Source organism: Nanorana parkeri, unplaced genomic scaffold (genome assembly GCF_000935625.1).
Source record: "Nanorana parkeri isolate BGI_ZX_2015 unplaced genomic scaffold, ASM93562v1 scaffold617, whole genome shotgun sequence".
Classification (NCBI taxonomy): Eukaryota; Metazoa; Chordata; class Amphibia; order Anura; family Dicroglossidae; genus Nanorana; species Nanorana parkeri.
In genome coordinates this window covers 80,021-94,042 of record NW_017306885.1, presented here as the reverse complement: position 1 = coordinate 94,042, position 14,022 = coordinate 80,021, and the positions used below count along the sequence as shown (strand labels likewise).

At 41.3% G+C, this 14,022-nt stretch overlaps 1 protein-coding gene across 1 annotated transcript in view; it reads right to left on the bottom strand.

Moving 5' to 3' along the window:
- PRKDC (protein kinase, DNA-activated, catalytic polypeptide) overlaps positions 1-14,022 on the bottom strand; it is a 130,133-nt gene that overhangs the window by 46,571 nt on the left and 69,540 nt on the right. The window contains exons 53-58 of the mRNA XM_018562961.1: positions 12,983-13,156; positions 9,568-9,666; positions 7,363-7,573; positions 7,090-7,276; positions 4,322-4,534; positions 739-851 (exon numbers count right to left, since the gene is read on the bottom strand). Coding sequence (XP_018418463.1) covers positions 739-851; positions 4,322-4,534; positions 7,090-7,276; positions 7,363-7,573; positions 9,568-9,666; positions 12,983-13,156 — 997 coding nt within the window. The remainder of the gene's footprint in view (positions 1-738; positions 852-4,321; positions 4,535-7,089; positions 7,277-7,362; positions 7,574-9,567; positions 9,667-12,982; positions 13,157-14,022) is intronic.

Genomic DNA, 14,022 nt, shown 5'->3' with positions numbered 1-14,022 from the left:
TTATAGGACTTGGAATGAATGGTGTCTATATTAACTTGCAGGATTTGTTATTTCTATTGTTAATTTTATGATGTTTCCAATTACCATTACCAAAATTGTCAACCTAACTAGAAAGAATTAGATAGTTCTCAGCTGCATCAAAAGTCACACATTCTGAATACATTTTAATGTTTTATTTATTTTTTCTAGATATTTTGCTGTTTTACAGGCAGAAGAAAAAATACTTAGAATAACAAACTTTCTTTTTGTATGCTATGAATGGCCAATCATGGTAAACACCGCAGAGATTCCTAACCTTCATGTTAGAAGTACCTAAAGGGACAACCAGCAGCCTGATCTCTGATCTGTTTACATTCACAGCAGAGATCACATGATGGGGAACGTTAAAGAATGCTTCCTGAACTCTTGGTTACTACACACAGCTCCCAATAGCAGCCTGGTCCTGCAGCTGACTGCACATACTAGGTATTTAATGTTCTTTCAGCATGAGCAATAGCAATATACTGACTACAGACACCAAAAGTTACTTCAGTCAAACTCAGGCCTGCAATCTATAATATTTTGTCAGAAGAGGAATACGAGATTAATAGTTAGATGAGGCTATGCTTTTTCCATTATCTACAGCAGAATTGATAAAACTTGCCATGCTATTATTCCATATTCCTATTTAACACTACTTTAGCTGTTCAAAATAACAAATAAATAAACCAATTACAGGATCATTCTTATGAACCATACCTGTTCTCTTTTTTGTTCCGCCACTCCCTTTCTTGCAAAGCTGATACTTGTCTTTTCTCGGTCCTTCAAAAAACGCCTGCGCAATCTCAAGATTTCAGATGTTTCAACTATGCCTTGAACAAAATATGTGAAGAAATGTAAGTTCAAAATCCCCTTTTATATACGAGTGGTTACTTACACAATTCCTAGCAGGTAAATCCAGAATTAAAAACATACAATTTAAAGGCCTACAAGAAAAAAAAGGCATAAAAAAAAACAAAACAAAAAAACACATGAGACTGAAATCTGCCTCCCATGCCAAAATGAATTAAGAGTGAGGAAATTAGTTTGTAGTGAGTGCAAAAAATCCTATTTTCTCTGATTTTTCAGCAGAACCAACAAGATTGTTGGTTGTAGAATGGGTAACCCTGACCTATAACCGTACAGTGGCTTGCAAAAGTATTTACCCCCTTGGCATTACTTTTAATGCCACACATTTTTTGCATTACTACTTGGAATTTAAATGGATTTTTATTTGGATTACATGTAATGGACGTACACAAACTAGTCCAAAATGGTGAACAGGAAATCAAGAAAATAATTTGTTTTTATACATTATAAAAAATAAAAACCGGAAAAGTGGTGCGTGCATATTAATTCACCCCCTTTGCTATGAATCCCCTACATAAGATCTGATGCAACAAATTACCTTCAGAAGTCACATAATTAGCTAAATAGAGACCACCTGTGAGCAATCTAAGTGTCACATGATCTCAGTATATATACACTGTTCTGAAAGGCCACATAATCTGCAACATCAGTGAGCAAGGAGCACCACCAACCAAGCGGCACTATGCAGACCAAGGAACTCTACAAACAGGTCAGAAACTTTGAACATCCCATGGAGCACAATTGAATCCATTATTAAAACATGGAAAGAATATGGCACCACAACAACAAAGAGAGGGTCACTCACCAAAACTCATGGTCCAGGCAAGGAGGACATTAATCAGAGAGGCACCAAAGATAACCCTGAGGGAGCTGCAAAACTCCACAGAGATTGGAGGATTTGTCCATAGGACCACTTTAAGCCGTACACTCCACAGAGCTGCCATTCATGGAAGAGTGACGAGGAAAAAGCCACTGCTTACAAAAAAAATAAGCAAACATGTATGCTGTTCGCCAAAAGGCATGTGGGAGACTCCCCAAACATATTGAAGAAGGTACTCTGGTCAGATGAGACTTAAATTTAGCGTTTTGGCCTTCAAGGAAAACGCTAGGTCTGGCGCAAACCCAAAACCTCTCATCACCCCAAGAACACCATGGTGGTGGCAGCATCATACTGTGGGGATGTTTTTCATCGACAAGGACTTGCAAACTGGTCAGAATTGAAGGAATGATGGATGGTGTTAAATGCAGGGAAATTATTGAGGTAATGCAAAACACAGAAGTTTCCCAGCACACTTACAGGCTACTCTGCAACACAACAATTTGTCGTGTCTAAGGGCTTGTTCACACCATTTTCTAGGCCAGATCTGGAGCAGATCTGCAGACGCGGTGCTATGCGTGCAGTGCGTTTTTGACATGTTTTTACCGCGTTCCAGTTAAAAAAAAATATATATTTTTTTCAATGTTTTTTTTTTTTTTTAGAGTGGGGCTGTTAGTGTGTTAGCTGCAGTGTGTTGCGTTTTCAGCACCTTTTCGACGCGTTCGTGCCGGAGAAAATGTGACATGCAGTATTTTTTCTGTCCGGACCGGAACGGACTGCGCTGGTGAGAACTGTAGCCCATAAAACACATAAGGAGACATTGGGATGCATTTTGGGTGCAGGAGCGGACGGTTCTGGTCCGGACAGAATCCGGACATCATGTGAACAAGCCCTCACAGTATGCGTTAAAATCCGAGTTTAGTTGCACAACTTTTTGCAAAAAATGTGGAGCCACACTGATACATTGAATGCAGGTATGCCTGCAGGGAGCCCACTCCTTCTTTAAAGGCTCAGGGACGCACTGGAGGCCCGGCAATCCAAAATGCATGCTGGGGTTCCCAGTACATCCCCACACCAAACACAGAAAATACATTTTGTTGCAGGCTAGCCGGTAAGTGTGCTGGGAAACTTCTGTTTTGTATTGTTGTAATCCTTTCCATGTGCATGCACCTTGCTACAAAGGCTAGTTATAAATTCTTGAGGCAAACCTGTTTCAGTCTGCCTGGATTTGAGACTGGGATGGAGGTTCATCTTCTAAGCAGGGCAATGACCGTACACATACTGCTAAAGCAACGCTCGAGTGGTTTAAAGGGAAACATTTAAATGTCTTGGAATGGCCTAGTCAAAGCTTAGACCTCAATCCAATTGAGAATCTGTGGCATGACTTACAGACTGCTCTACACCAGCGAAGCCCATCCAACTTGAAGGAGCTGGAGCAGTTTTTGACTTGAAGAATGGCCAAAAATCTCAGTGTGCCAAGCTTATAAAGACATACCCCAAGAGACTTTCAGCTGTAACTTCTGCAACAGGTGGCTCCACAAAGTATTGACTTTGGGGGGTGAATAGTTATGCACACTAAAATTTTCAGTTTTTTTCTTATTTCTTGTTTGAATAACAATAAAAAATATTTTGCATCTTCAAAGTGGTAGGCAAGCTTTGTAAATCAAATGATACAACCCCCCCCCCAAAAAAAAATAATCTATTTTTAATTCCAGCTGGTAAGGGAAAAAAAATAGGGAAAAATGCCAAGTGGGTGAATACTTTTGCTAGCCCTTGTATATACTCTGATAATCAGGATATATCTACTGTATTTGATAATCAGAAGAGAGTGGTACAGGCAGAAACTACTATCATTGGCACATCTCAGTGGAGAATATCATCAATTAGAACAGATCTCTGGATTTCCTGATCAACGTAATCCTCCACAGCTGTCAACTGACAGGCATGAAAGCATTTCCTTATCCAGTCAAAAAGTAGCTTGATTCTACAGCTGTCAACGTCTATGGGCTGCTTAATTGTCCTGATCCATGCGCCTAGGTGTCATATTATTTATGATCACCTATGAATTCAGAACATATGTAAATCCACAAATGTGATAACATGCAAAGCAAACACTCCGATATTCCTAACATTGCTTAACGCCAAAATCTAGCCCAAACTTTTTTTCCTTTTAGGTTTTGAACAGATTGGTAAAGGGATACAACCTTTCTCAGAAATAGAAACCTCAAGTTTCATTCTCCATTGAGATTTGCCCCCACTTTCTGTGGAGACAGGAAGTGATGGGATATCTCAGTTGGGACAACTGGGACTTAGAACTTCTGTCAGGTTATTATTAATGTCTTCCTCTGTCTTCCTGTCCAGGCAGCAACCGCTCTCTTGTCCTGTCATCACAGGCTGTAACAAACTGGAAGAGAGGTGAAATCTCCCCAATGAGGTCACTGACAACAAAAACTTGACAGAAGTATTTACTCTTCCCAAGTCCAGCTATAACTTTAAAAAAAAAAGTTTTGCTTAGAATGGGCTTTGTGTCAATAAAAAGTATAAATCTTTGGACTACAATCCTATGTGTAATTTACAACACAGAGATTACAAACAGTATACAGTTAGCGCTTTCACCTTCGGCTTTGCTGTCTGTTTTATCTCCAGGAAGCCCCAGTCTCTGTTTTCCAAAGTTAGGCCCCAGGGGTTTTAAAGGGCCCCTACGTGTTTTGTCAGTCCGTCTGCTTGTAAAGAGTAATCCTGAGGACACAGACTCTGAAGAGTCTATGGTGTAATCTGCAAGCGTGTCCATGCTACTTCCAGTCAGCCAGTTATAGGAACTTCTGCCACCTAAATAAAGTGCAAAATTAAAATCTCATTATTGTTATACCTCCACAGATTTGACATTATTATATATGTATCAATATTTGTATGCATTCATATTTGTATTATGTTACTAAATATTAAGTCATCATGGAAGAAAAACAACAATATGCCATTCTGGCAGGCTGATAAGTAATAAGTTGGACAAGTAACAGATCTGCAGATTTTAGCAACAAAGGGTGAAAATGATTCAGATAAACCAAAATGAAAGAGTAGAAATAAGTCATCTGGCATTGCTGATCACTTCTGAAATGCTAGTAAGCTGCAGGACTGTCCCTATAATGAGGCAGCCACTGTCAGGGTTTATTGAATGGTCCACTGGCAACAATGTTGGGGGTTAATTTTGCGCCCACTGACACCTATGCTGGGGTTATTATTGGGTACACTGACACCAATGTTGGAGTTTATTATTACGTCCACAGTCACCAATGTTGGGGGTTAATATTGCATCCACTGACACCAATGCTGGGGGTTATTTTTTTGTCCCCACTGATACCAATGTGTGTGTGGGGTGGGGTTTGACATCTTTTGCCCTGGGCACCAGATGACCTTGTCCCAGCACTGGGAGGAGGAGGACGAAGAGGCACCCCCAGCGTTCTTGTATGCTGCTGCTGCCACCACGATTTCCTGGAGAACGGCATTGCCACCAGAGGGGTGTTTATATATATATATTTATGTATGTATTTGTATGCACACAGTGTAACTGAAATGATTGGTGGTTGCACCTGGCTCCCACCTATCCACCATTCCACTGACAGTGCCTGTAGTGGGCAGTCAGGTGCACTGTCAATGTCACTGGTATGGTAGATAGATGCAAGCCAGGTGCACAAACCTTTCCAGAGACATTCTCACCCATCCACCATTTAATTGATACTGACAGTGCCCATAAAGGATGCAAAGCCTTCCATAGTGGAAGTGAGAGTCAAAGGTCAAAAGAGAGCCTAAGGCGCGGACACACAGATTTGTAATGGGGTCTTGTCCCCATTCGTCCAACTGGCCAACCGCTAGTTTGCCATTTCCCCTGTGCCAGCAACCAGCAAGTGTGTACAAACAGGGAGAAAACCCTAACAGGCAAAAACGTGCCATCCCCAGTCAGAGCGTGCACCTGCTAAGACCCTGGTAAAGCACTACATACATCAAAGAGCTCCTAAACCAGACTGTGACAGATTTGCACTGCAAGAGCCACAAGGACCACCCCCAGCAGCACCCAGGCTCCTCTGCTCACCAAGGCAAGTGTACACATAGTAAAAATGTCAGTTATTTGTCCACACATGGTTCGACAAGGTACAATCACAAGAAGGAGCCATTGTGTCACTAATTTCAAGGGTAAACCTGACTTCTGCAATAAGAAGAAAAGCAATCTCTCAGATGTGGGCATAACAGTCACAGACCAAAATCAGTTTGCATAAAGTCTACATTGAAAAACAGATGCATGGAGAGATCCCGACAGGAACTAGGTAAATCCAATATCTTAGTGACAGATTTGAAAGAAAAGGGGGGAAAAACAAGGAATGTAATGACCCATGGATCAGAGGTAGATCCCAGCAAACAGCTTGGCCCCCTTATACATATGCAGATCAACTCCACATTTGTTAGCCAGAGATATAATTGAAGCCAAACAAAATATAAGCCAAGGGTGGTAATTCAACTGTATGGCAATTCCAATGATGATTGACATCTGGAGTTTAAAAAAGGGCAGTCCGAGAACTGTCAACGTTTTGGCATTTGATGGGGTTAAAACAAACTTGCTCGCAAGTATTCTAAATACTATTGGCAATACAACTGAAAGTCTGATTGCAGGAGAATGAATAAAAAACACATTACAGGTGTTGTGTTTTGCAGAGTTATGTCAGTGTGGCCATAATACTGCAGACAGGAAATAAAATCTCCTTAAATAAAAAGCTGTAGTGATGGAGCGGAGCTCCCAATGGAAAGATACAGTCTGCACCTGTAAAACCACTGATGAGTCAGACCAAGGGGGTTATTCACCAAGCTGTCTAAGGCAGCTGAATGAACACCAGAGCCAAACCGAAGGCAGCCAAAGCCGCTTCGGCTATTCCCTGCAGCTATTTTGAGCCATATATCAGTTGCGTTCGGCTCACTTCACCTTTCTTTGGCTCGGCTGAAAAGCCTCAGCACGTTCGGCTGAACCAATGGGAAGAGGCCGTTCGCCTCCGCTGATGCAATATCTTGTTCGGCTGAGGCAAACGTTTGGCAGTTCCTTCACTGCTGCTCACCCATATTCTCCAAGGGGCCGAACAGCAGAGAGTGAATTGCTGAACGGTCGGCTTGGCTATTCTGCTTCGATACTTCAGAGGTAGCGAAGCGGAATTAAATCGGTCAACAAGAACTGCCTAAATCTTTTGCACATGTTGGAACTATTTACAAAACTGTTGTAAAGCTTTCATTAATTAGGACAGGACTTTTTAAAGGGGCTGTACTACCAGAAAGTGTCCCAAACACTATACCAAATCATCCCAGTTATCTCTTTAAAAAAATATTTTGCACTTTACATCACATACCTATATTCTGTGTGGGTGTAAACTGATAGTGTTGCTGAGTGGCTCTCAGTTGGGCTGCCCCAAGCTCTGCCTCGGACAAGGATCCTTGTGTTCTAGACCTGTAGCTGCTTTGAGAAGCCTGAGTTTCCACAAACATTGGTGTGAGAACAGTACTGCGATAGCGCCAGTTGGATTCAACAGTGTAATCCTATAACAGAATGGTTAATGAAATACTTAAATGTTACTGAAATTTATTTCATAGCTGAAATTCAGACACATTGCTGCATATTTTACCTGAAACTTGCATTCTGACAGGGGATGCTCAAACATCTGCCTGACATAATCTGGACTCCTGCTGGTCATTTCGAGAAGCAAGTTGGTGGATAGGCTTAAAAAGTGCTTTTCAATCTTTGTGGAATATAAAGAGCTAAGCACAGCTAACATACGATCCATTGTGCCAGTTGGTAACCGAGTTTCATTGCTCCAAAAATTCCTGACAATAAGCCTGTGATAAGGGCAAAAAAAAAAAAAAAAAGAAAACATTCCGTTGGAACTGTTCATATTTTTAAAACTTGTGCCAGAGCAAAATTAAAAAAATGCACATTTCCCCAGGTTTTATCCCTTTAAAGATAACTGCTGATGTACCAAAAATATAGTACGCTCCTACGTTCCTATTTGACATGACAACACAGCAGACACAGATTTAAGAAAAACAAGTTTTGTTTCTGTAAGACATAATCTACAGTTGTGGAAAAAGGATTAAAAAAAACAAGGCAGTCAAACCAAACATGGCTTCCTTGTAGGGCTCCAACCAACTAATCGATTAATAGATAATGAGAATAGTTGTCAACTATTCTCATTATAGATTAGTTGGTTGGATCCCCTATCTCTCTCCCTCACGGAGAGAGGATGGCACAGCAAGCAGTGGGCGGGTGCATTAGCCAGCATGCTATTGCACCAGCGCACTACCTGCTGTATTTACATTCAGCTGGCACCTGTGGAATCTTGCCACTGGCAGCTGTCATTCCCTGGCTGAAGCTATTCAAGTGCCATGTGCTTACAATACAATTATTGTTAAAAAAAATTATCAAAAGGTAGGAAAGAAAAAGTCATTTTCGGTTTCGGCCTGACAAATTCTAATGCGGGAGGTGCGTTGCAGTGCCATCCCAAACGTGCCTCCGAGTGTGAAAGCCAGCACTGGAACTCGCAGTACTGCAATGCTGTGCATTCCAGTGCAGTGCGACTGCAAAACATTGTGCATGCAGTTTTATTCTGAAGTAAACTTTGTTTGTAACACCGCTTATGTGCATTTTATTTAAAATTAAGGCTATTTATTTAATTTTTTTATCCCATCAAAAAAATTAGCGGCTAACAAATGAATTCTGATGAAAATAATCTTTAGATGCAGCCCTACTTCCTGGTAGTCCTGGTAAATCATTCCAGAATTAAAGTCAATGTATACTGTGACATGCATATGACTAGAATGACTAGCAGGGCTGGTAAACCCACATACATTTTAATTTTAAAAAAATTACTGTTTCTAAGGGGGAAAAAAATTAAAAAAATCCAAATAAGTGAAAATTTGGATGGCTTTAATTAGGGATGCACTGATACTAGCATCATTACACGCTGCCCGGTTTCCTGATTGGCCAGGAAACGGCTCCATGCTCTCTTGTCACTTGTTATGAGAGAGCATGGAGCCGACTTCCCGGCCAATCAGGAAGCCGGGTAGCGTGCAATGACGCGCTGCCCGGCTTCCCGATTGGTCAGGAAGCTAGCAAATCCGGAAGCCAGGCGCCGTGTAATGACGCAGCGCCCGGGATTCTGATTGGCCGGGAAGCCGGCGTCATGCTCCCTCGTCATCTCATGAATCATAATATTAAGAAAGTGACCTTAAAGCATTAGTTTGTATTACTTTAGAAAAAATGTGACCTGTCCTTTTAAGAAAAAGTATCGGTAATTGGTATCTGCGAGTACTTGATCAAAAGTATCGGTACTCGGTCTTAAAAAAGTGGTATCGGTGCATACCTAGCTTTAATTATAGGATGTAACAATGTGTGGATGCAAATCTGGTTTAAAGCATATGTATTGTTAGATTTGGATAGAGTATAGAAGGGTTAAACGTCCTGGCAGTTCATGTTTTGCCATCTGTGTACCATTGGAGACATTTCCCTTCACCTTCTGTCCCTAAAACACAAGATGAAGTTGGGAGAAATCTCCCAAAGCATGGGGAATTCCCCTATTAGACAGTTGTCCATAGAACAGGCAGCCCCATTGGGAGGTTTTCCCATACCTCTGATTTTGAACGTTCCCAATTTTGAATGTCCTTCACTTTCTTTCTTGGAGACAATGGGCAAAATGGGTACGAAGACAGCAATAAAAAGGTGGTCTTCCCCACTTTATCCAAAATGTAATTAAAAAAAGGTTTTGACTATACAACAGAAATACAGCAATTTATGTGTATAGATAAGGAGTAGTGCAACAAAGAATTAAACTTACTGGAGTTCAGCATTTCCATCCACCAGTCCTTCCAGTAATGCCTCTTTAACCATGTTGAAAACATTATGTGAATCGTTATCTAACTGGCTTTCTGGATCTCTGGAGCATGACAAAGAATGGAGTTGAGCATATTTTAATACATTTAAAACACGACTGTTTGTAGCAAGATTTTTTCAAATTGCTCAAGTACCTCCAAATACCATAGCAACTATTGCCATACTCTGACCTTTATAAGGAAATTAAACTCTATATACAGTCTGCGTGCAAATACACACTCAGGTCAATAAATCCACCGCACCACTGTTTAAGGGTATATAGAATGGTTTTGTATTTATTTCCTTTCTTTATTAGGGTCAGAATTTGAAACAAATAGTTTTTTAGTCAAGTAAAGGTGAAACATTGCATATTAATATTATGCATTGTTATTCTAGCCAGCATGTGGCCTCAGTTTTATGTATTCCGGTCTATATTAAGACTAACAGTTCAAACTTAAAATTTACACACAAATAAATGAATAGGAGCAGTGATTAGTCACCTCTCCATTAGAGCTGCAGCTAACGATTATTTTCAAAATCGATTAGTTGGACGATTATTAAGTTCGATTAATCGGTTAATCGGATAAAAAAATTAAATACATTTTAAAAAATGGCTCCAGTGATGGACTACTAGTTTGTATTGAGATTGTAGTCCATCACAGGAGCAAGCTTGGAGCGGTGGAAGTAAAGAAAAGGAAAAAAAAGTGTGGTGTGCAATATAGTGAAATGAAAAGTGTAAAATTATACAGCAATTAATGTAGAATGGCACCGCCTATTAAGGACTACAAAACCCAGCAATAGTACATTATACAGCACAATGCAGAATACCACCAGTTATAGAGGAGTACAACAAATCCCAGCAATAGTACATTATAGCTGGTAGTATTCTGCATTGTGCTGTATAATGTACTATTGCTGGGTGTTGTAGTCCTCTATAGCTAGTGGTATTCTGCATTGCGCTGTATAATGTATTATTGCTGGGATTTGTTGTACTCGTCTATAGCTGGTGGTATTCCGCATTGCGCTGTATAATATATTATTCCTTGATTTGTAGTCCTCCATACAGCGCAATGCAGAATACCACCAGCTACAAAGGAATACAACAAATCCCAGCAATACATTATACATACAGTGTACAATGTATTGCTGGGATTTGTATTCCTCTATAGCCGATCTAATATACATCACAATGTACCATCAGGTATAGAGGAATACAAATCCCAGCAATACATTATAGAGCACCATGTGTGGGAAAGTGCAGGCTTACCTGAGCAGTCTTCTAGCAACTTGTTTCTGAGATCGGGCCTATTGGCGGCGGCTGTCATTCCCTCACGCCTGCTCCTCCTTACTTCTTCTCCCCGCGCACCTGTGCCGATCGTGGATTTGGGCGAGCACTGAGCGTGAGGCGGGAGGAGGTGTGGATGCGGGCGGGCATGGCAGCGGCAAGCGTGAGGTGGGGAGGAGGTGTGGCGTGCAGCGTGTGTGGAGCCGTGAACAGGGCCAACCAATCGGAAGCCGATTAATCGATTATTGAAAAAGTTGACAACTTTTTCAATAATCGATTATAATCGATTATGTTGATTAGTTGTTGCAGCCCTACTCTCCATCCATGCAACTTCAGTCAAGTTTTCAAAGAGAGCCATTGATCTTGAAAATAAATAACCACTGTATCTGTCTGTCTCTTTGGGCAGCCCATAGTGCCCTGGGAACATTATATATATTTAATCCTTTGACGTCCGGCTGATTGTAAATAAACGGCCGGATAGCGGATGCTTAGGACTGGGTGGATGTTTGTAAATGTCCTTTTCCAGTTCCCGCTTGCGCGCGCGCGCACAAGCGGGAAGCTGTAAGCATTTTAAATAGTCAGCATAGGCTGTTTACAAACAAGCTTTATAGAGCCACCCGATCGCTTGTATGTTGTGTGGTAGCGTGCATTCGCTACCGCTGCCAGCTATCATGGGCTCCGCTGTCCCCCGTATGAGTCTGGTACTGGCACAGTGGGTCTGTACTCTAAAGGTGCCCATACACCTCACGACCATCGCAAGACTTTTGTCTTGCGGTGGTCGTAAGCTTATTAAAAGCTTGTACGATCTGCAAATCTTGGACAGGCAGATCGTACTTGCGATCCTCAAAAGTCCACCAAGCTGAGGGGCGGGCTTCCGATCACTGCAAATCGGCCCATTCGGCAGTTGTCGCACAAGCAGGCCACTAACGGAAGACGTGCGACCGTACAGTAGAAACGGTCGCACGCCTTCCATACACTGCACGAATATCGTACGATCGCGGGATTTCCCGCGATTCTCGTACGAAAATCGTGCAGTGTATGGGCACCTTAAGAGCGGAGGGATATCAGCAAACTCCCAGCAGCTGATCTCCGCTCCAATCACTGGACCCAGAAGTTTGTATATTACATGACTTCTGGTGTCACTCACACTGCTGTAGCCATAGAAGAAGCTGGTGAAGCAGATCGCTGCTTCATCAGCTTCTAAGGAAGTCCATAGGTGATATTAGGGATCCAATAGACCCCAGATGTATCCATAAAAAGGACCTGTCACTGTATAAGTGCAATCACATAGGGTGCTAGCTAACAAGCCTCCTATGTGATGGCAATAAAGTGTAAAAAAAAAAAAAAAGTTGCAAAAATAAGTCACATATAACAAAAAGCTAAATATATTTTTTAAGTACCCTGTCCCCACATAGAAACATGCATTTACAAATTATGCCACGCATGTTACATATCAGTGCAAACATTGGAGTGAGAGCAATAATTATAGGGCCCTCAATTACTGTTAACACTAAGAAAATGAGCAGTAAAAGCCTATAAAGCATCACCTATGGCCAATTTTGGGTATGGTAGTTTTTTGTGATTTCAAGGGCGCATGCATATTTAAGGCTCGACATGTTTGGTATCTGTTTACCCAATGTGACCCCATATTGTACATTTTACCAAAAAATTGGGTAATAATAAATGTTTCGTAACATAAAAAAAATTTCTATTCAATTCTCTAGGACAGTCCCTTCCCTCCTTGCATGTCATAGCCCTCTCCTCTTCTGGGAGTTTCTAAATACTATCTGTGCTGGGCCAGCTACTCCACCCCTTCCTTTTACCTTTTATGTAGCTGCTGGGGGAGGATCAAATGAGATTACTAGCGTGTAAGTGCAGCTACAGCTCTGAGTGTGCTGGGGTTGCTGACATTACATCCAAGATCCACGCAGCCAACTGCAAGCCCCAGGGCTTTTACATTTCTACACAAGGAAGAATTTAACAGGTAAATAACATACATAAATATGTAAAGGTCTGGCAACAGGGTCTCTAACCTGCCCTGATGTGAAGATCTTTTTAAGAAAATGTATGCAAAGAGCCAATCGTAGGTTCTTACCTGTAGTTATCGTAAACCCACATGAGAATGTCATACATCCGTTCACGACAAACAGGAAAATTGTGTGAGCTAAATGCAATCACAGAAGGCAATAGTTCTCGCAGCTCTGCAGGTTTCAGTTTGGATAACATCTTATAAATGATATCTAGAGATACCCGCTGCCTTTCATCATCTCTGAAATTGGGAAGGACAAAAAAAAAAAAGTTAATGGCTTAGCACTAACAAATACCAGTTTATATGGGTAACACAAAAGTGTGCAATTAACCCCTTCATGATTGAAGCCTTTTTTGTCATTTTTTTGCACCCATGTTATATTCCACATTTTAGGCCTGGAAATTACTTAAAAGCCCCAAACATTATATATTTTCTGAATGCCAAGACCCTATAGAATAAAATGGTGGTTGTTGCAAATTGTTATGTTGCGCAATATTAGCGCAACTCCTTATTAAACCCCAAAATTTATTGACAAATTTAATTAAATGCCCCAAAACACAACAAAATACCCATTTTTTTTAATGAAATATAAAAGATGAGGTTACAACAAGTACAACGATACCCAACATGCCCAGTTTACAAATTGCGTGCATCCCTGAAACCGCAAAAAACTGCAGTACCCCAAAAAGTCCATAAAAGACGCTTTAAAAGCCCCCACAGGTCATCAATTTTGAGATACCCCGAAATACTGGCCCTAAAATTATTGCTCTCATTCTAGAAAGTAAGCACAAAAGGGGCGCCTTCCTGGTGCAGATCAATTTTATTTCAGTAGATGAAAGTGAAAAACCGAATGGTACTCACAAAACATGAAAATCACACAGCCACGCGTTTCCGGGGCACGCCCCCTTCATCAGAACAGCCAACAGCGTGCCCCGGAAACGCGTTAACGGCACCACACATTGGCATTGCCGAGTGGACATCTTACTGCCTGTCAGCTCTCATCCCATGGCTGTGTGATTTTCATGTTTTGTGAGTACCATTCGGTTTTTCACTTTCATCTACTGAAATAAAATTGATCTGCACCAGGAAGGCGCCCCTTTTGTGCT